This window comes from Salmo trutta, chromosome 3 (assembly GCF_901001165.1).
Source record: "Salmo trutta chromosome 3, fSalTru1.1, whole genome shotgun sequence".
Taxonomy (NCBI): domain Eukaryota; kingdom Metazoa; phylum Chordata; class Actinopteri; order Salmoniformes; family Salmonidae; genus Salmo; species Salmo trutta.
The window spans coordinates 10,154,686-10,180,928 of record NC_042959.1 but is presented as its reverse complement, the minus strand read 5'-3'; the positions used below and the strand labels follow the sequence as shown (position 1 = coordinate 10,180,928).

General features: G+C 43.2%; 1 protein-coding gene across 1 annotated transcript in view; it reads right to left on the bottom strand.

Moving 5' to 3' along the window:
- Nucleotides 1-14,821: 14,821 nt before the first annotated feature.
- LOC115167995 (androgen receptor) overlaps nt 14,822-26,243 on the bottom strand; it is a 34,864-nt gene continuing 23,442 nt past the window's right edge. Inside the window, exons 4-9 of the mRNA XM_029722826.1 lie at nt 19,716-19,922; nt 19,315-19,524; nt 18,082-18,226; nt 17,689-17,819; nt 17,453-17,604; nt 14,822-16,923 (exon numbers count right to left, since the gene is read on the bottom strand). Of these exons, the coding sequence (XP_029578686.1) occupies nt 16,756-16,923; nt 17,453-17,604; nt 17,689-17,819; nt 18,082-18,226; nt 19,315-19,524; nt 19,716-19,922 (1,013 nt within the window). The 3' untranslated portion in view covers nt 14,822-16,755. The remainder of the gene's footprint in view (nt 16,924-17,452; nt 17,605-17,688; nt 17,820-18,081; nt 18,227-19,314; nt 19,525-19,715; nt 19,923-26,243) is intronic.

Below are 26,243 nucleotides of genomic sequence, written 5' to 3'. Positions count from 1 at the left end.
CTGGTGCATTACAGACCAACTCTATGGGAAACACAGGAGAACTGGTTCTGGTGCATTACAGACCCAACTCTACAGGAAACACAGGAGAACTGGTTCTGGTTCTGGTGCATTACAGACCCAACTCTATGGGAAACACAGGAGAACTGGTTCTGGTGCATTACGGACCCAACTCTACGGGAAACACAGGAGAACTGGTTCTGGTGCATTACGGACCCAACTCTACGGGAAACACAGGAGAACTGCCTCTGGTTCTGGTGCATTACAGACCCAACTCTATGGGAAACACAGGAGAACTGGTTCTGGTTCTGGTTCTGGTGCATTACAGACCCAACTCTACAGGAAACACAGGAGAACTGCCTCTGTTTCTGGTGCATTACAGACCCAACTCTACGGGAAACACAGGATAACTGGTTCTGGTTCTGGTGCATTACAGACCCAACTCTATGGGAAACACAGAAGAACTGGTTCTGGTGCATTACAGACCCAACTCTACAGGAAACACAGGAGAACTGGTTCTGGTTCTGGTGCAATACGGACCCAACTCTATGGGAAACACAGGAGAACTGGTTCTGGTGCATTACGGACCCAACTCTATGGGAAACACAGGAGAACTGGTTCTGGTGCATTACGGACCCAACAGACTCAACCCAACTGGTCATATGAGTTGGATTATAATGACTTCATTGGGACCATAACTGGTGAACATTACATCTCTACCTTTCTCTTGGTCCTGGTCAGGACTCTGTGAGTCTGCAGTCAAATAGACATTAAAATCCTTAAGCTTCTATTGACCCACCCATCAGTCTAAATCACATAATAAAACAATCCCCATCAAAATATGTCAGGTTAAGTTAGAGATATCTGGAGATTTATTTTTGCATGGGCTGCATCTCATCCACCTATGTCAGCCTACCATATCTGTGGTGGAAGGTGGCCGAGCTACAGCGGTGTTTGTTAGACCATGAGGCATCCCGAAAATCAGTCTTCTCATGAATACATCGGTAGCATCCAAACAGATTGGCCTACAAACTAATAGGACCACTCTAAAATGAGACTCTCACCAAAACCATGGTGTTCTCCGTTTTGCTCTACAACCCCACAGGACTCGTCTGAAGTCGGTACCGTTTGGAAAGGGAACATTCTCACGAACACTTCTGTCCTATATCAAGGAGATATGAGAAAGCTCAGGAAAATGTTTTGTTTTTTGGACACATATTTAACCCCCTTTTTTTGTTGGCACAAAACTACCTCCATACGTCCATAAAATGTTTAAACCTTCAGACGAGTCCGGTACCGGGTTACCATCAGACGATATCTCTCTCCTGCTGTTAACTCAATATACTCCACTATATCTCTCTCCTGCTGTTAACTCAATATGCTCCACTATAACTCTCTTCTGCTGTTAACTCAATATACTCCACTATATCTCTCTCCTGCTGTTAACTCAATATGCTCCACTATAACTCTCTCCTGCTGCTAACTCAATGTACTCCACTATAACTCTCTATATTGTCCTGCTGCTAACTCAATATACTCCACTATAACTCCCTCCTGCTGTTAACTCAATATGCTCCACTATAACTCCCTCCTGCTGTTAACCCAATATACTCCCCTATAACTCTCTCCTGCTGTTAACCCAATATACTCCACTGTAACTCTCTCCTGCTGTTAACCCAATATACTCCCCTATAACTCCCTCCTGCTGTTAACCCAATATACTCCACTGTAACTCCCTCCTGCTGCTAACTCAATATGAGTCCGGTACCGGGTTACCATCAGACGAGTCCGGTACCGGGTTACCTTCAGACGAGTCCGGTACCGGGTTACCATCAGACGAGTCCGGTACCGGGTTACCTTCAGACGAGTCCGGTACCGGGTTACCTTCAGACGAGTCCTGTACCGGGTTACCATCAGACGAGTCCGGTACCGGGTTACCATCAGACGAGTCCGGTACCGGGTTACCTTCAGACGAGTCCTGTACCGGGTTACCTTCAGACGAGTCCGGTACCGGGTTACCATCAGACGAGTCCTGTACCGGGTTACCATCAGACGATTCCTGTACCGGGTTACCATCAGACGAGTCCGGTACCGGGTTACCTTCAGACGAGTCCGGTACCGGGTTACCATCAGACGAGTCCTGTACCGGGTTACCATCAGACGAGTCCTGTACCGGGTTACCATCAGACGAGTCCGGTACCGGGTTACCTTCAGACGAGTCCGGTACCGGGTTACCATCAGACGAGTCCGGTACCGGGTTACCATCAGATGAGTCCGGTACCGGGTTACCTTCAGACGAGTCCGGTACCGGGTTACCTTCAGACGAGTCCGGTACCGGGTTACCATCAGACGAGTCCGGTACCGGGTTACCATCAGACGAGTCCGGTACCGGGTTACCTTCAGACGAGTCCGGTACCGGGTTACCTTCAGACGAGTCCTGTACCGGGTTACCTTCAGACGAGTCCCGTGACAATTGTGGGGGCTGTAGAGAACAGCAGTGAGAATCTCCCCTTTCCATAGTGGAGTCACATTAATTTGTTGCCCAAACGGTTCAGACACTACAGATAGAAGTTGGCACATTGACGGTACCGATACCGCTAACTCAATATACTCCACTATAACTCTCTTCTGCTGTTAACTCAATATACTCCACTATAACTCTCTTCTGCTGTTAACTCAATATGCTCCACTATAACTCTCTTCTGCTGTTAACTCAATATGCTCCACTATAACTCTCTTCTGCTGTTAACTCAATATACTCCACTATAAATCTCTTCTGCTGTTAACTCAATATGCTCCACTATAACTCTCCTCTGCTGTTAACTCAATATGCTCCACTATAACTCTCTTCTGCTGTTAACTCAATATGCTCCACTATAACTCTCTCCTGCTGTTAACTCAATATGCTCCACTATAACTCTCTTCTGCTGTTAACTCAATATGCTCCACTATAACTCTCTCCTGCTGTTAACTCAATATGCTCCACTATAACTCTCTTCTGCTGTTAACTCAATATGCTCCACTATAACTCTCTCCTGCTGTTAACTCAATATGCTCCACTATAACTCCCTCCTGCTGTTAACTCAATATACTCCACTATATCTCTCTTCTGCTGTTAACTCAATATGCTCCACTATAACTCTCTCCTGCTGTTAACTCAATATACTCCACTATATCTCTCTTCTGCTGTTAACTCAATATGCTCCACTATAACTCTCTTCTGCTGTTAACTCAATATGCTCCACTATAACTCTCTTCTGCTGTTAACTCAATATACTCCATTATAACGCCCTCAATTGTCCTAATCCTATCCCTACGGTGAAGCATGGTGGTGGCAGCATCATGCTGTTGGGATGTTTTTCAGCGGCAGGGACTGGGAGACTTGTCAGGATAGAGAGAAAGATGAACGGAGTAAAGTACAGAGAGATCCTTGATGAAAACATTCTCCAATAGGGCAACAACCCCAAGCACACAGCCAAGACAACGCAGGAGTGGGTTAGGGACAAGTCTCTGAATGTCCTTGAGTGGCCCAGCCAGAGCCCGGACTTGAATCCGATCAAACATCTCTTTATAGACCTGAAAATAGCTGTGCAAAGGCACAACCTAACAGAACTGCAGAGAAGAATGGGAGAAAGTCCCCAAACACAGGTGTGCCAAGCTTGTAGCATCAAACCCAAAAAGACTCAAGGCTGTAATAGCTGCCAGAGGTGCTTCAACAAAGTACTGAGTAAATGGTCTGAATATTTATGCAATGTGATATTTAAGTTTTACATTTTTTATACATTTGCAAACATTTTTAAAAAGCTGTGGTATTGTGTGTAGAACAATTCTAAAACAATTGAATCAATTTTAGAATAAAGCTATAATGTAAGAAAATATGGAAAAAGTGAAGGGGTCTGAATACTTTCTGAATGCACTGTGCCTTGGCAGCTACATCTGAAACTGGCAAACAGCCTACCCAACATGTCCCCCTGTCACCAGTGAACGTTGCGCCCCTGTGTGTGATTATGTGTGTGTGTGTGTGTGTGCGTGCGTGCGTGCGTGTGTGTGTGTGTGTGTGTGTGGTGAACTCTGCACTAAAGCACTGGTCTGTATAACTCAACTTGTCTTCAAAGTGGAATTATAGACTTGTGGAGAGAAAGACAGAGCTCAAGAGAGAGGAGAGGAGAGGAGAGGAGAGGAGAGGAGAGGAGAGGAGAGGAGAGGAGAGAGGAGAGGAAAGGACAGGAGAGGAGAGGAGAGGAGAGGAGAGGAGAGGAGAGGAGAGGAGAGGAGAGGAGAGGAGAGATAATATCTACCATTGCATTGGTGTGTAGGTGTTGTTACAGCAGAGAGGCTGCTGGTAGTTAGTTTACTCTGTGTGTGCGGCTGTGTGCGGCTGTGTGCGGCTGTGTGCGGCTGTGTGTGTATGGCTGCTGGTAGTTACATTACTCAGGGTAATAGAGAATGTTGTCTTTCGGTGAGCTTAAATCTTTTCTCCAAAGTGACTTCAATTTAGGTATGAGAAAACGTATTGTGTAAAATGTATCTGTGTGGTAACTGAACCCACTCCCTCCCCCCTCCCTAGTAGTTTACTCAGGTAAATGGAGGTGTGGAGGTCTTCTTCACCATGTGGATCATTACTGTAACAGCTCTCTGATAACACTGAAGCTGTAGGAGGAAGATATGTATTGTTGAATATATGGATTTAGGAGGTGTGATAATGTAATAAAATAACAATAATAACATTGTCCGTAATCTAACACTTTTATCTAAAATGACTTACTGTTGTAAAGTTAAGATATACTGATATGAAAAATGTATTCAGCAAATGTAATTTAATGTTTTATTGAGCCCACAACCTACAGTAAACCCTCTCCCACTTACCTTTCTTTGGCTCTCTCCATCCATCTCTTCCCATCCCTCCCATCCCATCCCATCCTTCCCTTCCCTTCCCATCCCTCCCTTCCCATCCCTCCCTTCCCATCCCTCCCATCCCTCCCTCCCCATCCCTCCCTCCCCATCCCTCCCTTCCCATCCTTCCCTTCCCTTCCCATCCCTCCCTTCCCATCCCTCCCATCCCTCCCTCCCCATCCCTCCCTTCCCATCCCTCCCATCCCTCCCTTCCCATCCCTCCCTTCCATTCCTTCCCATCCCTCCCTCCCCATCCCTCCCTCCCCATCCCTCCCTTCCATTCCTTCCAAGTAACTGTAGCCCCAGAGGACATTCTCTCTCCAACATGATGATAAACATGATTTCACAGTGCGTTACCATCATCATCAGTACTCTCCTAAAAGGATTAATCCAAGCTCTGAAACAGACAGACAGACAGACAGACAGACAGACAGACAGACAGACAGACAGACAGACAGACAGACAGACAGACAGACAGACAGACAGACAGACAGACAGACAGACAGACAGACAGACAGACAGACAGACAGACAGACAGATAGATAGATAGATAGATAGATAGATAGATAGATAGATAGATAGATAGATAGATAGATAGATAGATAGATAGATAGATAGATAGATAGATAGATAGATAGATAGATAGATAAACACATTGAGAGGGAGAAGGGGTGCGGGGGTGTAATATCTGGTGCTGTGGGAAATTAAAATTGAAGTTCCTTGGTTCCTTGCCTCTGCTCAGGCACACACACACACACACACACACACACACACACACGTTAATCAGCAGCCCAGAGAGAAATCTAAGACCACATCTACACCCAGTGGAGGAAATCTGATACAACCAGTTCTCTCTTCTCCCTCCTTCTCTTCCTCAATCCCTCTCTCTCTCTTTCTCTCCCTCCATTCCATATCTCTTTCTCTCTCCCTTTCGCTCTCCTTCACTCCCTCTCTTATCTTTGTAAATCCCTCTTTCTCTCTCCTTTCTCCTTCTCTCTCTGACTCTCTCTCCATCTCTCTTCCTCCAGGATAACGATGTGGTTATGATTAAGATAGAATGCAGTTATTTAAAAGGTAAATAGTCAAACTCATCAAGAGAGAATGATACCTCCTTATTCAGTCTCCAGGCAAACATTAAATACGCTTTTGAAATCCTCAAACTCCCATTTCAGAGCGGTGACAAACATAACCTACTCTTACTGCTAGGAAAATAAATCACACTTTCAAGTAAAGACAAATACATGTTCCACTGGGACTTACTGAGGGCTGCAGTCATAATGGACCTTCTCTCTCTCCTACATCTCTCCCTCTCCCTCTCTTTTTCTTCCTGCTCTCCCTCTGCCTCCCTCCCTCCCTCCCCTCCCCTCCCTCCCTCCCTCCCTCCCTCCCTCCCTCCCTCTCCTCCCCCTCTCTCTCTCTGAAACTGTTAGTTTCCATAAGCTATATAGTCCTACTGTCCACCCTGATCCAAGCCCATAGAACAAAAACCAGTAAACGGACATTCCAGTGTGAATGAGTTCGTAGGGCTGCGTTTCGTGCCTTTGGCTGCATCCTAAGTCTCTCTCAACTCGCCCCAGACTGAGACCAGCTGCAGAAAGCTGTCTTTCTCCTCATGCAATCAGGTTGCCTCTCCAGGGTTGGGTAGGTCACTTTTCAAATGTAATCCGTTACAGTTAAGTAATAGTTTCACCTGTCCAAAATTGTAATCAGTAATGTAACTTTTGGATTACACAAACTCCGTAACGTAATCTGATTACTTTTTGGATTAGTTTCCCCTTAAGAGGCATTAGAAGATGAAAAGGATCCATTAAAGGGATTTGGTGTGTCACGATAGTGGTCTCTGATTGGTGGTCATCATTTGGTGTGTCACGATAGTGGTCTCTGATTGGAGGTATTCATTTGGTGTGTCACGATAGCGGTCTCTGACTTGTAGTTAGACTTGCTAAGGTGGAACAAATTTAAATTTGCGCCTTTTTTTCCGCAAAAGTTATTTTTGAATTGAAAAGTAATCCAAGAAGTAATCATATAGTTTTTGAAAAGTATCTGTAATCTGATTACAATATTTTTTATTGTAACATAACTGATTACAGTTTTTTAAAATCAGATTACATGTAATCAGTTACTTCCCAACCCTGCTCTCCATGTAATCCTCCCTATTCCCTTTCCTCTCCACCTTCTCCCCCCTATTTCCTTTCCTCTCCACCTTCTCCTCCTTCCTATTCCCTTTCCTCTCCACCTTCTCCTCCTTCCTATTCCCTTTCCTCTCCACCTTCTCCACCTTCTCCTCCTCCCTATTCCCTTTCCTCTCCACCTTCTCCACCTTCTCCTCCTCCCTATTCCCTTTCCTCTCCACCTTCTCCACCTTCTCCTCCTCCCTATTCCCTTTCCTCTCCACCTTCTCCACCTTCTCCTCCTCCCTATTCCCTTTCCTCTCCACCTTCTCCACCTTCTCCTCCTCCCTATTCCCTTTCCTCTCCACCTTCTCCTCCTCCCTATTCCCTTTCCTCTCCACCTTCTCCTCCTTCCTATTCCCTTTCCTCTCCACCTTCTCCACCTTCTCCTCCTTCCTATTCCCTTTCCTCTCCACCTTCTCCTCCTCCCTATTCCCTTTCCTCTCCACCTTCTCCTCCTTCCTATTCCCTTTCCTCTCCACCTTCTCCACCTTCTCCTCCTCCCTATTCCCTTTCCTCTCCACCTTCTCCAGACCATCTCCCCAGTCCTCTCTCCCCTCTCATCTCCTCTTCCTCCCATTTTTCCCAACTCTCTACACCTGCCCATCTTCCAGTCCTTTCCTTCTCTTCCTTCCCTCTCCACCTCTGTCTTTCCCTCTCCATCTCCTCTCTCCTCCTCCTCTTCCCTCCATCCAGACCATTTCACAGGCCTCTTTATGCTGCAGCTAAAAGCAGCTCATGTTCAAACACTCCTTTAAACCACATACACACTCTCTCTCTCTCTTTCTCTCTCCTGGGATATCCTCCTTTAAACCCACAGTGAGATGAGAGGGGCTGTCTGGTGAAATAGTAATAGTCTGTTAATTGGTTGTTAATGGACTGGGTTGTGGTAATAGTCCCAATAGTCGCCTGTTTATTACCATTACACAGACCTGTGAGCCCTGGCCATAGTGTAAGGTTACACCTCTACAACTGGCTGATTGCTTTCCGCTCACAGTAAACCAAGATCAGCGTCCCAAATGGCACCCTATTACATTTACATTTACATTTAAGTCATTTAGCAGACGCTCTTATCCAGAGCGACTTACAAATTGGTGCATTCACCTTATGATATCCAGTGGAACAACCACTTTACAATAGTGCATCTAAATCTTTAAGGGGGGGGGGGTTAGAAGGATTACTTTATCCTATCCCAGGTATTCCTTAAAGAGGTGGGGTTTCACTATAAAGTGCACTATATAGGGAATAGGGTGCTGTTTTGGACGCACCCAATATATTGTGTTAATCGGAGGGTAGATGTTAATCTCATTATTGTTTTATGTGCTGCTGCTTTGGTTTATAATTGTCATTTTCTAGCCCCAAATCAAGTGCTCTAAGTGTCGACCACATTGTCTAGATTATTCCCCTAACCCCTAATAAAGTCACCCAACATCAATGTGAAAGACTGGTGGAGAGCATGCCAAGACGCATGAAAACTGGGATTGAAAATCAGGGTTATTCCACCAAATATTGATTTCTGAACTCTTCCTAAGTTAAAACATTAGCATTGTGTTGTTTAAAAATGAATATGAACTTGTTTTCTTTGCGTTATTCGAGGTTTGACAACACTGCATCTTTTTTTGTTATTTTGACCAGTTTTCATTTTCCGCAAATAAATGCTCTAAATGACAATATTTTTATTTGGAATTTGGGAGAAATGTTGTCAGTAGTTTATAGAATAAAACAAAAATGTTCATTTTACTCAAACACATACCTATAAATAGTAAAACCAGGGAAACTTATAATTTTGCAGTGGTCTCTTAATTATTTCCAGAGCTGTATATAAAAGTACACTACATGGCTAGAAGTATGTGGACACCTGCTCGTCGAACATCTCATTCCAAAATCATGGGCGTTAATATGAAGTTGGTCCACCCCTTTGCTGCTATAACAGCCTCCACTCTTCTGGGAAGACTTTCCACTAGATGTTGGAACATTGCTGTGGGGACTTGCTTCCATTCAGCCACAAGAGCATTAGTGAGGTCGGGCACTGATGTTGGGCGATTAGGCCTGGCTTGCAGTTGGTGTTCCAATTAATCCTAAAGGTGTTCGATGGGGTTGAGGTCAGGGCTCTGTGCAGGCCAGTCAAGTTCTTCCACACCCATCTCAACAAACCATTTCTTAGTTCATTGTCATACTGAAACAGGAAAGGGCCACAGCATTGTCTAGAATGTCAAATCAAATCAAATCTTATTTGTCACATGACCCAAATACAACAGGTGTAGACCTTACAGTGAAATGCTTACTTACAAGCCCTTAACCAACAATGCAGTTTTAAGAAATAAAAATAGATAAGTACATTTTTTTTATGACAAATAATTTAAGAACAGCAGTAAAATAACAGTAGCAAGGCTATATACAGGGGGTAACGGTACAGAGTCAATGTGCGGGGGCACCGGTTAGTAGAGGTAATTGAGGTAATATGTACATGTAGGTAGAGTTAAAGTGACTATGCATAGATAATTAACAGAGAGTAGCAGCAGCGTAACAGAGGGAGGGGTGCAAATAGTCTGGGTAGCCATTTGATTAGATATTCAGAGTCTTATGAGTCTTATGGCTTGGGGGTAGAAGCTGTTAAGAAGCCTTTTGGACCTAGACTTAGCGCTCCAGTACTGCTCCAGTACTGCTCTGACACCGCCTAGTATAGAGGACCTGGATGGCAGGAAGCTTGGCCCAGTGATGTACTGGGCCATACGCACTCTCGGCTGTAGTGCCTGGCGGTCAGAGGCCGAGCAATTGCCATACCAGCTAGTGATGCAGCCAGTCAGGATGCTCTCAGTAGTGCAGCTGTAGAACTTTTTGTAGAATTTTTTGAGGATCTGAGGACACATGCCAAATCTTTTCAGTCTCCTGAGGGGGAATAGGCTTTGTTGTGCCCTCTTCACAACTGTCTTGGTCTATTTGGACCATGGTAGTTTGTTGGTGATGTGGACATCAAAGAACTTAAAGCTCTCAACCTTCTCCACTACAGCCCCATCGATGAGAATGGGGGAGTGCTCTGTCCTCCTTTTCCTGTAGTCCACAATCATCTCCTTTGTCTTGATCACGTTGAGGGAGAGACTGTTATTCTGGCACCACACAGTCAGGTCTATGACCTCCTCCCTACAGGCTGTCTCATATTGTCGGTGATCAGGCCTACCACTGTTGTGTCGTCAGCAAACTTAATGATGGTGTTGGAGTCCTGCCTGGCCATGCAGTCATGAGTGAACAGGGAGTACAGGAGGGGACTGAGCACGCACCCATAAGGGGCCCCCGTGTTGAGGATCAGCGTGGCAGATGTGTTGTTATCTACCCTTACCACCTGGGGACGGCCCGTCAAGAAGTCCAGGATCCAGTTGCAGAGGGGGGTAAATAGTCCCAGGGCCCTTAGCTTTGTGATGAGCTTTTAGGGTACTTGTATGCTATAGGGTTAAGATTTCCCTTCACTGGAACTAAGGGGTCTAGCCCGAACCATGAAAAACAGCCCCAGACCATTATTCCTCCTTCACCAAACTTTACAGTTGGGGTAGGTAGTGTTCTCCTGGCATCCGCCAAACCCAGATTAGTTTGTCAGACTGCTACGTAGATGGTGAAGCGTGATTCATCACTCCAGAGAATGCGTTTCCACTGCTCCAGAGTCCAATGGCGCCGAGCTTTACACTGTCACGATCGTCATAAAGGTGCAACGTGAGTTGAGTTCCACATCTTTATTTAAAGTGAAACTTCAAAAAACAATAAAGAAACAACGAAACGTGAAAGCCGTGGTGCAACATGCACACACACAAAACAATATCCCACAAACACAGGTGGGAAAAAGGGCTACCTAAATATGATCCCCAATTAGAGGCAACGATTAGCTGTCTCTAATTGGGAACCATACAATCCACCAACATAGAAATACAAACGCTAGAAACCCCCCTAGTCACGCTCTGACCTATACACCATAGAGAACCCAGAGGGCTCTCTATCTTTAGGGCATGACAGTACCCCCTCCAAAGGTGCGGACTCCGACCGCAAAAACCTGAACCTTTTTCATGGTTCGGGCTAGGCTCCTTAATTCCAGTGAAGGGAAATCTTAGCGCTATGGAATAAAATGCCATTCTATACAATTCTGTGCCTCTAACATTGTGGCAACAGTTGGGGAAGGCACTTTCCTGTTTCAGAATGACAATGCCCCCTTTCACAAAGGTGAGGTCCATACAGAAATGCTTTGTCAAGAATGGTGTGGAAGAACTTGACTGGCCTGCACAGAGCCGTGACCTCAACCCCATCGAACACCTTTGGGATGAATTGGAACGCCAACTTAGAGCCAGGCCTAATCGCCCAGCATCAGTGCCCGACCTCACAAATGCTCTTGTGGCTGAATGGAAGCAAGTCCCCACGGCAATGTTCCAACATCTAGAGGAAAGTCTTCCCAGAAGAGTGGAGGAAGTTATAGCAGCAAAGGGGGGACCAACTCCATATTAATGCCCATGATTTTAGAATGAGATGTTCGACGATCAGGTGTCCACATACTTTTGGTCATGTAGTGTATGACCAGTCAGAACGACTCCTTGGACATTGATTCTGTTTCTACTGCATGTTCTCCTCTGGTGAGCATTGGGTTTAAGTGTTCATATGTATATAAATATATATCCAATAGGAATGTAAAAGACTAGAGTTATTTGTGACTATGATGTTTGTCTCTACTCTCCAGTACGTCCACTACAGTGGAAATGTAATATTGATGTACAAATGGCTGGGAGACCACACACACACACAAATCAAATGGAATCACAACTAAAAGTTCAACTGTCGACGTCAACACATCTATTTTTGATCATTTCAACTGTACGAGATGCCAGTCCTTTTAAAGTCAAACCACAAGGGCAATGTTGCAAATAATATATTTAGAGATAAGTGATATTTCAGCGCTCGATCACTCTCAGTTCTGCGTCATTTATGAGGAGACAAATAGTTGTTGAGAGTTGGTTAGAGCACGAACTGTGTGTGTGTGTGTGTGTGTGTGTGTGTGTGTGTGTGTGTGTGTGTGTGTGTGTGTGTGTGTGTGTGTGTGTGTGTGTGTGTGTGTGCTTAACATGGCCGCAGTGCAGGATATTACTCTGACAGAGCTGGGCTTTTTACAGTGGGGGTCTTTTGGACATCCAATCCAACGAACTAAAATAGACTAGTGGCTTTCAGTCAGAGTAATGTCACTCCTCGCTGTGGAGTGATGTACTAAAACATTTCACTAACAGAAAGAAGAATGTTTTTCATTTTTCATACAACCAGAGAGACTAGATGGACTGTTAAAAACCCACAGGAATCAGAGCGATTCGATGTGACATTGGTTCTGGTTTAGACTGGTCGGAGGGTCCGTCCCAAATTACACCCTATTCATGATATTGTGTACTACTTTAACCAGAGGCCTGGTCAAAAGTAGTGCACTATGTAGGGGTTAGGGTAAGTAGTGCACTATAAAGGGTGCCATTTGGGACAAAGCCACAGACTTGTAGACAGTGGCTGTTTTGAACGAGACTATTTAGGTCCCGTTCCAATCTCCGTACTACTATACCACCTAGTTTAGAGTACATTGAAATGCTTCATACTAAGTGTGGTACCAGTGTGGACATTGGAATATAGAGCCTAGGGCTTGAGCCTGCCCTAAACCATATTCTTATCCAGGATTTCAACAGAAAACATTGAGGGCAAGAGGTTGTTGAGGCATGTTCGTACATGAAAAATGTTATGAGATCAGAAAATACAGTTTCATTATACGCCCATGATGATTTATGTATTTTCATGATGATTCCAGCATGTAGATCTAATGCGGTTGGTATCAATGTGGCAGACTGTCAGTCGCATTGCCAGCTGGTCTTCATTTGCTGGTTGTTGCAGTAACACTACAATCCACTAGATGGCTGTAGTTGATCACTGAAGTGCTCTGCTCAGACAAGCTGTTGTTAATTATGTCGCTGTGGGCTTTTATCGGGCTGAGAAGTAAAAACTACAAGACCCATAAACAGATTATCACTGGGGCCTGTTCAGGTTGCAACATTTTTGTTTATTTAACTACGCAAGTCAGTTAAGAACAAATTCTTATTTACAATGACGGACTAGGAACAGGGGGTTAACTGCCGTGTTCAGGGGCAGGACGACATATTTATCTTGCAACCTTTCGGTTACTGGCCCAACGCTCTAACCACTAGGCTACCTGCCTCCCCATTCGTTGTTTTTTTGTTGTTGACAGAATGAGATAGAAATGTATTGTGGTGAACAGATGATGGTTTCTCAGGTAAAATAGGGAATTGTGTTGCTTCCTTTCTATCTGTAACGTTGTGAACATATTTTTTATTTTATTTAACCATATCACATCACTGAATAGAACGCACCTTTTGGAATCAGGCCACTGACTTATTAGTGAGGTAAGGTATTTATTTGGTAAGTAGAAATGTGAACTCGGATAGGATAAAGTATTGATGAAGCTCAATACTTCAACAGATAGTAACACCTTACCTGAATGAGAAATATAGGCTTTTCATGGAAAATGACTGGGATTGAGTCAGAAATTGGCACCCTATATAGTGCAGGACATTTGGCCAGAGCCCTATGTGCCCGACTCAAAAATCTAATCAAATTGTGTTGGTCACGTACACATATTTAGCAGATGTTATTGTGGGTGTAGCGAAATGCTGAGTTTTTAGCTCCAACAGTGCAATAATATCTAACCATTCACAATACAAACAAATTTAAAGTAAAAGAATGGAATTAAGAAATATATAAATATCAGGATGAGCAATCTTGGAGTGGCATTGACAAGAATACAGTAAATACATATGAAATTAGTAAAGCAGTATGTAAACATTATTAAAGTGACCAGTGATTCCATGTCTACAGGGCAGCAGCCTCTAAGGTACAGGTTTGAGGTTTAACCGGGTGGTAGCTGGCTAGTGATGGATATTTAACAGTCTGATGGCCTTGAAATAGAAGCTGTTTTTCAGTCTCTCAGTCCCAGCTTTGATGCACCTGTACTGACCTCGCCTTCTGGATGGTAGCGGGGTGAACAGGCTGTGGCTCGGGTGGTTGATGTCCTTGATGATATCTTCGGCCTTCCTGTGACATCGGGTGCTGTCGGTGTCCTGGAGGGCAGGAAGTGTACCCCCGGTGATGCGTTGTGCAGATCGCACCACCCTCTGGAGAGCCCTGCGGTTGCGGACGGTGCAGTTGCCGTACCAGGCGGGGATACAGTCCGACTGGATGCTCTCAATTGTGCATCTGTAGAAGTTTGTGAGGGTCTTAGGGGCCAAGCTGAATTTCTTCAGCATCCTGAGGTTGAAGAGGTGCTGTTGCGGCCTTCTTCACCACACTGTCTGTGTGGGTGGACCATTTCAGAATGGCGGTGATGTGTACGCTGAGGTACTTGAAGCTTTTCACCTTCTCCACTGCGGTCGATGTGGATAGGGGCGTGCTGTCTCTGCCGTTTCCTGTAGTACTCTATAAGTTATACGGTTCTATTTTGGACACACGCTGGATGCCTGATTCCCTCTGGACACGCCATGTATGCCTGATTCCCTCTGGACACACTCTGTATGCCTGATTCCCTCTGGACACACTCTGTATGCCTGATTCCCTCTGGACACACTCTGTATGCCTGATTCCCTCTGGACACACCATGTATGCCTGATTCCCTCTGGACACACCCTGTATGCCTGATTCCCTCTGGACACACCATGGAAAACACTAAATAAAGAAAGGGACCCCAGTGAAGTGGAATATAGATAGTTTTATTTGTTCGTTTTAGATCAAATTTGAAAGAAGTCTGATTTGTTTTTGTAGAATATGCAACATATAATCCATTCCATATTTACAGAAGTCATGTACACTTTGTGCTTGATATGGTGTTATATACAAAGGTCAAATGAACAGCTATAGGCACCTCTTTGTCTGTGTCTATAGAGTATGAATAATGTGTAATTCAGAATTATGTCTTATTTTGACATTGTGTAATGTACTACTACATTTTGCTGAAACTATGAAAGAGCAAATAATGGGTAAACTGAAAAGTAAAAGAGAAAAACAACAATCTGAGATGTACATTCAGGATCAAACCCCAGCTTGAGATCAGGGGATCCAACGTAATCAATGGCATACATCCTGGTGACTGTCAGTGAAGTGAAGGATAGTGAACAATACAGAATGATATTCAGTTTGGATTCCAGGCTAGTGACTAGCAGCGCAAAGGAAGAGTATGTGCGGGACCCAGGGGAGACCAACTGCCACCTCTCATTGAAGCCAGGCTGTTTTTTTCAAGAAAGCAGGATCCCCGTTATAGTAAAGGTTGCCATATAGTAAATGGCAAACCTCAGGTCAATATTCAAAGAAAGAAAAAAAAAAACTTTTGAAGACAATCATGTTACAGATAATTGCTTCTATTACAACAGATGTATGTCCTTGAACCGATTATTTTTTTTAAATCACACATTGAAGTTATATGGATAATTTAGTTGCTATGGCAGCCTGCAGTACCCCGGTCGGCTATCATTTCCACTTGAGATATTCAATGAGAGGGGCAGCACTGAGCTAGCCTGCAAAATCACTTCCTGGAGTAGCTCAAACTGTGCATGTTATGTCTACATAAATCTCCCTCGTGAGATGCCATCTTAGCATGCTAAAACCGACTTGATGTGATGTCATCAATGGCTTTGTGTCTAATTATGTACAGTAAATTGTTGGGTGTCTAACAAGGTTATAGTTATAGTTTTAACCTCCAAGGTGTTTTGTGATATATTGAACCAGGGCTAGGTTTACCCCCACCTCGCGGGTAAAACATTTCAGTGGTCCCCCTCTTGACGGCAAAAAATAAATAAAAAAACATTTTCTGCAATTCTACACATTTTGACACGGGGCGGAGAAAAAATGCTGTGGTTTTAAAGCATATATTCCTGAAATTCTACACATTTTGACATGGGGCAGAGAGAAAATGCTGTGGTTTTAAAGCATATATTCCTGAAATTCTACACATTTTGCCATGGAGGAGAGAAAATGTTGTGGTTTTAAAGCACATGTTCTGCAATTCTACACATTTTACCATGGGGCGGAGAGAAAATGTTGTGGTTTTAAAGCACATGTTCTGCAATTCTACACATTTTGCCATGAGGTGGAGAGAAAATGTGGTTTTAAAGCACATTTCCTGAAATTCTACACATTTTACCATGGGGCGGAGAGAAAATGTTCTGGTTTTAAAGCACATTTCCTGAAATTCTACACATTTTGCCATGGAGGAGAGAAAATGTTGTGGTTTTAAAGCACATGTTCTGCAATTCTAAACATTTTGCCATTGGGTGGACAGAACATGTTCTGGTTTTACAGCACATTTTCTGTAATTATATTCATTTTGCAACGGGGTGGAGAGAAAATCTTGCTGTTTTAAAGCCAATTTTCTACAATTCTACACATTTTGCCAGGACTTATGCCATGTTCATATGATATCTGAGTGAGAGAGACTGACAAAATCAATGGGGGACCCTGATTTGAATGTCTAGCAGATTGTTTTGTTATTGTCTGTCCGTCCCTCTTTTAGGATGAATTGTAATGGGATGACCCTCTAGCAAGGTGCATTGTGATAGGATGACCCTCTAGCAAGGTGCATTGTGATAGGATGACCCTCTAGCAAGGTGCATTGTGATAGGAAGACCCTCTAGCAAGGTGCATTGTGAAAGAGGATTGGCTGAACCATGCCTGTGAGCATCTTGGGCACGTGAACGCTGACGATCTCAGAGATCATCTCTGGATAGCTGACTCTGGTGGGCAGAGACTGGGCCTGGATAAACAGATCATAGGTGAACTGGTGCAGCTTCCTCACAATCTGAGAGAAAGAAAGAGAGAGAGAAAGAGGGTGGGTGGGTGGAGAACAAGGGGGGGGTCAACTTTCAGTACCACCAAAGCAAGGGGGGTTGATCAGGTCAGGGGTCAGAAGTTAGGGATAGTAGATCTATATTACAGAGTATAAGTAGTTCAGTAGCTGTGTTAGCTGGAACAGGTGTTGGTTAGGGGTTAGGGGTCAGGGTTAGTGTATATTACTGGGTGTAGGTAGTTCAGTAGCTGTGTTAGCTGGAACAGGTGTTGGTTAGGGGTTAGGGGTCAGGGTTAGTGTATATTACTGGGTGTAGGTAGTTCAGTAGCTGTGTTAGCTGGAACAGGTGTTGGTTAGGGGTTAGGGGTCAGAGTTAGTGTATATTACTGGGTGTAGGTAGTCCAGGAGCTGTGTTAGCTGGAACAGGTGTTGGTTAGGGGTTAGGGGTCAGGGTATATTACAGAGTATAAGTAGTTCAGTAGCTGTGTTAGTTGGAATAGGTGTTGGTTAGGGGTTAGGGGTCAGGGTTAGTGTATATTACTGGATGTAGGTAGTCCAGTAGCTGTGTTAGCTGGAACAGGCGTTGTGTGTGGTGTTTTTCTCCATGGTAGCTGGCCAGACGATCCAGCTCCTTGATGTAAGAGATCCTCAGTTCGTCAAAACACTTCTGATTCCTCAGACCCTCCACAGGGACTAACAGACACAAAGAAATAAGCAGATATTGAACCAGATAATGATACAGTCACTTGGTGTCAGTGTGTCAGTGATGTGACTCACTGATGCTGAAGAGGAGCAGAGCCTTCATACAGAGGAACTCGTCCTGGGTGACTCTGAGCATACAGAACCTCTGGGACAGCAGACGGAACTGGACACAGTGTTCATACATACTGGACACACGCATCCTCTGACTGGGGGGGGTCAGGTGGAGAGAGAGACAGACAGAGAGAAAGCGAGGCAGATAGGTGAGAGAGAAAGGGTGAGAAGGTGTGAGAGAGGGTGAGAAAGTGAGAAAGAGAGAAAGTGAGAAAGAGAGGGAGGAGAGAGAGGGTCAGTATAATGTTTATTCTTAATTTAGGATTGTTTCTTTCCCTTGTTTATTTCCTTTTTATTTATTGTCCAGAGAAAGAGATTTATCAATATTGTATTCAGCAAGACAATAGTTGTACTCACTCGTTGAAGATGAGGTCAGGAGCGAAGTAGAGCTCTCTAGCATCTGTGTTAGTGTAAGACCTCCAGCCCAGAGCGAACACCATCAACCCCAGCCATGAAGACTGGATCACTGACATCTGGTCTTCTACATGCAGCTCTCTGAAACCTACACAGAGAGAACACCATCAACCCCAGCCATGAAGACTGGATCACTGACATCTGGTCTTCTACATGCAGCTCTCTGAAACCTACACAGAGAGAACACCATCAACCCCAGCCATGAAGACTGGATCACTGACATCTGGTCTTCTACATGCAGCTCTCTGAAACCTACACAGAGAGAACACCATCAACCCCAGCCATGAAGACTGGATCACTGACATCTGGTCTTCTACATGCAGCTCTCTGAAACCTACACAGAGAGAACACCATCAACCCCAGCCATGAAGACTGGATCACTGACATCTGGTCTTCTACATGCAGCTCTCTGAAACCTACACAGAGAGAACACCATCAACCCCAGCCATGAAGACTGGATCACTGACATCTGGTCTACATGCAGCTCTCTGAAACCTACACAGAGAGAACACCATCAACCCCAGCCATGAAGACTGGATCACTGACATCTGGTCTTCTACATGCAGCTCTCTGAAACCTACACAGAGAGAACACCATCAACCCCAGCCATGAAGACTGGATCACTGACATCTGGTCTACATGCAGCTCTCTGAAACCTACACAGAGAGAACACCATCAACCCCAGCCATGAAGACTGGATCACTGACATCTGGTCTTCTACATGCAGCTCTCTGAAACCTACACAGAGAGAACACCATCAACCCCAGCCATGAAGACTGGATCACTGACATCTGGTCTACATGCAGCTCTCTGAAACCTACACAGAGAGAACACCATCAACCCCAGCCATGAAGACTGGATCACTGACATCTGGTCTTCTACATGCAGCTCTCTGAAACCTACACAGAGAGAACACCATCAACCCCAGCCATGAAGACTGGATCACTGACATCTGGTCTACATGCAGCTCTCTGAAACCTACACAGTACAGGGAGAATAAAATACGTTATGTCCCTCTGGTGGGAAGGACATAGAAAACTAGAACCGAAGCTACAGCACTGGTATCAGTCATACACAGACCAGCTCTGTCTCCCAGCTCTCTCTATCACACCTGGGGTAGTGGGTTGGTACCATGTAGTGGTTAGGTAACAGTAGAATACAGGAAGAGTGGTTTACCTGGCATGGCTTTAGCCCAGTTCACCACAGACACCAGTTGTCTCTCTCCCAGCTCGTTGAGGCTGGACAGAAGGGAGGTGAAACAGTCTGGCTGGGAGGTGTCATGGCCTGCGTTGACCATTCCTGGCTCGATGGAACTCAGGACGTTGAGGAGGGAGGGGCGTAGGCTGGGGGAGGGGCCAAGAGTGGGAGCCTGCGGAGCAGCACAGCCTGCAGAGAGGGATATGAGATGAGATGAGTTGAGACAAGAGATATGTGACAAAATTAGACAAGTTGAGACTGAATATGTGCTGCCTTTCATCCAGGGTTGGTCGTAAATTCTGAATTGAGTTGTAACTGCTTTCTTTGTTAGGGCTCATTTGAAAAAATTACATTCTGGTTAAGAAAAATATTTCACATACAATAATATTGATCCTCACATTGAGCCTGTGGGGAAATGGTGGCTAACTGTCGTCCCCCAGTCCTCTCTCCAGTCCTCTCTCCAGTCCTCTCTCCAGTCCTCTCTCCTTCCCTCTCTCCAGTCCTCTCTCCAGACCTCTCTCTGCCAGGTGCCTGTGTTCCCCCCTCCACTACTCCTTTCAGTGGGCCAGCTCCCCTCAGCTTCCTGCCTGAAATGCACCACACACAGAAGTAGGACAGAGAGAAAGGCCCCATTACCACTAGGAGATATGAAGGAGTCTGAGGAGTGGGGTAGAGAAAGAGAATGCTACTTTTCCATTCACATTACATCCTTGCCTTAACCTTTCATTGTGGCTGACCATGTGACATTCTTGGTCTGCAGCTCAAATTGACTGTAAATATCACAGTAGCCACTAGCCAGTAAACACAAACTATTTAACAATGACAAACTTTTCTTTTAAAACATTTTACACTCTTGAATAATACAACCAAACCATATTACACTCTTGAATAAGGCAAAAATTCACAAGCATGTACATGCAGACAATTAAAAAGGTTGATTTTCTCATCTGTAGGCTACACTATAAAAAGGCAGAGAGTTGAGTTGCTTTTGTAACAGCATGTCTTCATCAAGTAAAGTTAGCCTAACAAAAATGAACGATTAATGCTCTCATTCTAATATAAAAGTACAAAAGGACTACCTTAACAACAAACCTGGCTTAATTTTTTATCAATATCATGCAAATCAGTACATGTGGTAAAAGCTAATTGTGACTGAAAACATGGTTCAAGTGAATTCACTGCAACAAGTTTTATATGGAAGTCCATACCTGCCACCAATAAATAAAAGAAACATGCCTCGTGATTTATCAACCTGCACAATTAGTCTGTGCTTCAATCTGATCAACTGTAGCCTACTGATAACACCCACAGCTGCAGATGGGGGATTGTCATGAAACCATTTTTAAACATGTCTATAGCAAATTGAGTTGAAAAAAAAACATGATGCATCTGTAAAATCAACTATCATTTTTGGGACTAAGATGTCTAGTTTTTCGCAAAGTGTCTTATTATAAATACATTTTACATTTATGCCTGAATTTTGCACATTTTCACACCAGATTTTCATTGCCGAAATGAGTCCGGATTACATTTCTCGGGTCATTTTATAAAATGTTACTTTAGAAACACCTAACTGATTTAAATAAAACACAAAATATGTTGCTGCAGTTTGACCATAAAAATGGTATACTAGTTGAATTTTACATGAAACTATATTTATCACGTACAAATAGTGTCTGTGGACATGCGTCTCATTACCATAACACTTGTTAAAGTTCCTGTAAAAACTCCAATCAGTTTTTAAATAAAGTTTTATTCACCAATGATGCCTCATCTAGAGGAGAAGAAGCTAATGTATTTGTGTATATGCCTTCAGAATGAGGTTCTTTTTCTCAAACACCCCCTTTACCCCCACTTGGCCTTCTCATTACTAAAATGTTTAAAAAGCTCAAATTGGGAGAAAGACTGATTAAATGTTATCATTTTATAATTAAATGTTTTATTTTTATTTTCAGTGTTGTTTTTAACTCAGGCATTTTCATTAGGAGTTATGTAAATATTAGCAATTGATTTGTTTATAACTTTTTTGGATTGTTGCTGTAATGAGAATTTTGTGGAAATTGTGGTAAAATACATATCTGATAAAAAAAAACAATAATATTTATGAAATAGATAAGTACAGATCCAGATAGCCTAGAGAAGCCTATTGTCTCTGATCCCATCTGGGGAAACTGGCCTAAACTATTTATAGCCTAAAATTGGCCAAATTATTTGTGTTCTGACAAAATGTGACTGTGATCAGATTTGGTTTATATTCACACTTCAGGTGGCTAGGCTACCTAGGCCTTTTTAATCGAAAATGATTGGCTGGAATTAATCGATCAACACAATAGTGATGACATACAGTATGAGTATCTTTTTAATTACAGATTCAAAGCCCTAAACCTGCAATCCTGCATACAGCCAGCTCAGCCAAGTTAGTCTTTGTCCATTCGCAGCCTGTGTAAAGTGTTTTTAATGTTTCCACGCTCCCTAGGGCAAGGAGTTTTTCCAGGATTTTAGAAAAAACCTTATGACCTGATATTTAAAAAAAAATGTACTGCTAATTTATGACTATGTCATATGCTAGAACTACGCTGGAACTAGGGCCCGGAGTTGGTCCATTCTGTTGATCTACATGCTTGCACGTGGGTGGAGTGGGATTTAAAGAATATCTGATTAATAATACAAAATATATACCTGGCAAATAGTCTTATACTTGCCGGTGTAACCTAAAACAGTATCCCAGTTTGATATGCTGCTTGTGTATTCATTCCCCTATCAGCTAAAAATAGAACGTCATGTTTTGGTCACGGAGAAGACAGCTAGATGATTAGCTAACGTTAGTTGGCTACAGCAGTTTCTACCATTTCATAATAGCCTGTAATCACTAGTTATTACTTCTAAACAAAATGCAATTTTGTGTGGATTCTATTAAGGTTAAATGTTGTTTGGTTTACTGTTTGAACAGTAGTTGAGATTATATTTGGTTGTCAATGCAAAATAGGCTTCTTTGATGCATAGCCTATACTGTTGATCAGATGAAGGAACCAAGCATCCTTCATTGCCTACACAACACTGCCCCCACCGCTACGGAAGAGATGATGCAGCGCGTTACAGGTCTCGTGTGGCACAGGAGTTACATGCGGACCAGACCGGACACGTCACGTTTGCGAGCTTCGCAAAATACATTTAGAAATCCATGTTATTCAATTATTGCACCTACACTGCTCGTGCGCACCAACGAGCGTCTGCGATGCCAAGGGCTAAAATAGAAGTCATTCCTATTTCTGACGCAGGTCGTGCTGCAAGTCCTGCCTCTCCCATATTTTAACCTGCGTGTCGTGATCGCGTTTGGTGTAGGGGGACAAAATATATGTATGCACGATAGCGCAGGCGCGCAGCCGGTTTGGGGTCTGTGTGAGTGTACAAAACATTGGGGACACCTGTTCTTTCCATGACATAGACTGACCAGGTGTATCCAGAGCTGTGTTTGAAAACTCATACTAACCACACTAATGGTACTATTTGTGACAAATTGAGTATGTAGTATGCTTACTGGTCATAGTATGGGTATAGTTAGTATGCCAAAAGTTCCCAGATGTCGTACTACATTCGCCAAAATAAGAAGTATACAACCAGTTCACGTGCTTTTTATAGCCCATAATGCAATTCATCAGGAAATGGGCGTGGCGTAGGAGTAGGGTTGATCCAAGCGTTCTGACCTCAGATTAAGCACCCAAGCTAACTGGATAACGTTGGCTAGCTTGCTAGCTACTTCCAGACACAGATGAGAGAACAGCTGACTCTGACCATTTTACTCTCCCTAGCAGAGCTGGTTAGGCTGTCTTTATGTTATCCAGAGCGCTGTTGACTAACTGTGCTGCTGGCAACAATTTAATTACGCTTTTTTGCTGACGTTTTGTAAAATATTTTTTATTTAACTAGGCAAGTCAGTTAAGAACAAATTCTTATTTACAATGACGGCCTACTCTGGCCAAACCCGGACGACGCTGGGCCAATTGTTTACTGACACCGGCCATATTAAACGGGTGTTGTGTTCGTAAATTTGTCAGTTATTCCGTGCTCTGGCACACTCAGACGAGAGTGCTCTGAAATCGGAGTAGATAACCACAGTGGCTTTATGAACACAATCTATTGACTTGATTATTCAGGTCATTCTTAGCTTAGCTAAGTGGTATAGTGGTTGTGTGTTCTTAATGGGCATTGTTAATGAAGTCATAAGCAGTGGCTCAGCCTTCCCTGTGGCTCAGTTGGTAGAGCATGGTGTTTGCAACGCCAGGGTTGTGGGTTCGTATTCCCACGGGGGGCCAGTACAAAAAATGCATGAAATGAAATGTATGCATTCACTACTGTAAGTCGCTCTGGATAAGAGCGTCTGCTAAAAAATGACTAAAAATTACTAAAGTACTTAAGTAAAAATACTTTAAAATACTACTTAAATCGTTTTTTGGAGTATCTGTACTTTACTTAACTATTTGTATTTTTGACAACGTTTACTTTTACTTCACTACATTCCTAAAGAAAGTTATGTATTTTTTACTCCATACATTTTCCCTGACACCCAAAAGTACTCGTTACATTTTGAATGCTTGGAAAATGGTCCAATTCGCACAAGAGAACATCCCTGGTCATCCCTACTGCCTCTGATCTGGCGGACTCACTAAACACAAATGCTTTATGTTTCAATTATGTCTGAGTGTTGGAGTGTGACTCTGGCAATCCTTAATAAATTTTGCCGTTTGGTTTGCTTAATATAAGGAATGTTTTATTATTCTTTTGATACTTAAGTATATTTTAGCAACTACATTTACTTTTGATACTTAAGTATATTTAAAACCAAATACAATTAGACTTTCTCAAGTAGTATTTTACTGGGTGACTTTCACTTTTACTTGAGTCATTTTCTATTAAGGTATCTTTACTTTTACTCAAGTAGGAGAATTTAGTATTTTTTCCACCACTGGTTATAAGATGTCTAGTTAGTAATTTGTTATGCTAACAAGCTTGCAAGAAGTTGCATAGCAACAGCATCAACTTCCGGTAGACAAGCGAAGGGCTTGCTCGCTCAACTGAAAGGATACCGTTAGTTTACGGTGTACTAAAATGAACTAATAGTATGTAGTATACAATGGCAAGAAAAAGTATGTGAACCTTTTGGAATTACCTGGATTTCTGCATAAGACAAGAGACACACATAGTGTGCTTAAAATAATAAGACACAAATTACTGTATTTTTCTTGTCTATATTGAATACATCATTTAAACATTCACAGTGTAGGTTGGGAAAAGCATGTGAACCCCTAGGCTAATGACTTCTCCAAAAGCTAATTGGAGTCAGGAGTCAACTAACCTGGAGTACAATCAATGAGATGAGATTGGAGATGTTGGTTAGAGCTGCCGTGCCCTATAAAAAACAATCACAAAAATTGAGTTTGCTATTCACAAGAAGCAGTGCCTGATGCCTCGAACAAAAGAGATCTCAGAAGACCTAAGATTAAGAATTGTTGACTTGCATAAAGCTGGAAAGGGTTACAAAAGTATCTCTAAAAGCCTTGATGTTCATTCTACACCTGCATTGCTTGCTGTTTGGGGTTTTAGGCTGGGTTTCTGTACAGCACTTTGAGATATCAGCTGATCTAAGAAGGGCTTTATAAATAAATTAGATTTTTTTTTTATCAGTCCACGGTAAGACAAATTGTCTATAAATGGAGAAAGTTCAGCAATGTTGCCACTCTCCAAAGGTGGCAGTCCTGCAAAGATGAGTGCAAGAGCACAGCGCAGAATGCTCAATGAAGTTAAGAAGAATCCTAGAGTGTCAGCTAAAGACTTACAGAAATCTCTGGAACATGCTAACATCTCTGTTGACAAGTCTATGATACTTAAAACACTAAACAAGAATGGTGTTCATGGGAGGACACCATGGAAGAAGCCACTGCTGTCCAAAAAAAACATTGCTGCATGTCTGAAGTTTGCAAAAGTGCACCTGGATGTTCCACAGCACTACTGTAAAAATATTCTGTGGACAGATGAAACTACAGTTGATTTGTTTGGAAGGAACACACAACACTATGTATGGAGAAAAAAAGGCACAGCACACGAACATCAAAACCTCATCCCAACTGTACAGTATTGTAGAGGTAGCATCATGGTTTGGGGCTGCTTTGCTATCATTGAAGGAAAAACGAATTCCCAAATGTATCAAGACATTTTGCAGGAGAATGTTAGGCTGTCCGCCAATTGAAGCGCAACAGATGTTGGGTGATGCAACAGGACAATGAGCACAGAAGTAAATCAACAACAAAATGGCTTCAACAGAAGAAAATATGCCTTCTGGAGTCCTGACCTCAACCCGATTGAGATGCTGTGGTATGACATCAAGAGAGCAGTTCACACCAGACACCCCAGAATATTGCTGAACTGAAGCAGTTTTGTAAAGAGGAATGGTCCAAAATTCCTCCTGACCGTTGTGCAGGTCTGATCCGCAACTACAGAAAACATTTGGTTGAGGTTATTGCTGCCAAAGGAGGGTCGACCAGATATTAAATCCAAGGGTTCACATACTTTTCCCACCCTGCACTGTGAATGTTTACACGGTGTGTTCAATAAAGACATGAAAACTTATAATTTCTTGTGTGTTATTAGTTTAAGTAGACTGTGTTTGTCTATTGTTGTGACCTAGATGAAGATCAGATCAAATTTTATGACCAATTTATGCAGAAATCCAGGTATTTCCAAAGGGTTCCCATACTTTTTCTTGCCACTGTATCATTAAGTATACAGTATTTTAGTATGGGTATTTGTTCACAGCTCATGTGAAAGCTTTGATCACTTATTGATGTCACCTGTTAAATCCACTTCAATCCGGAAGGAGAAGAATTTTTACACCTGAGATGTTTTTATTATGC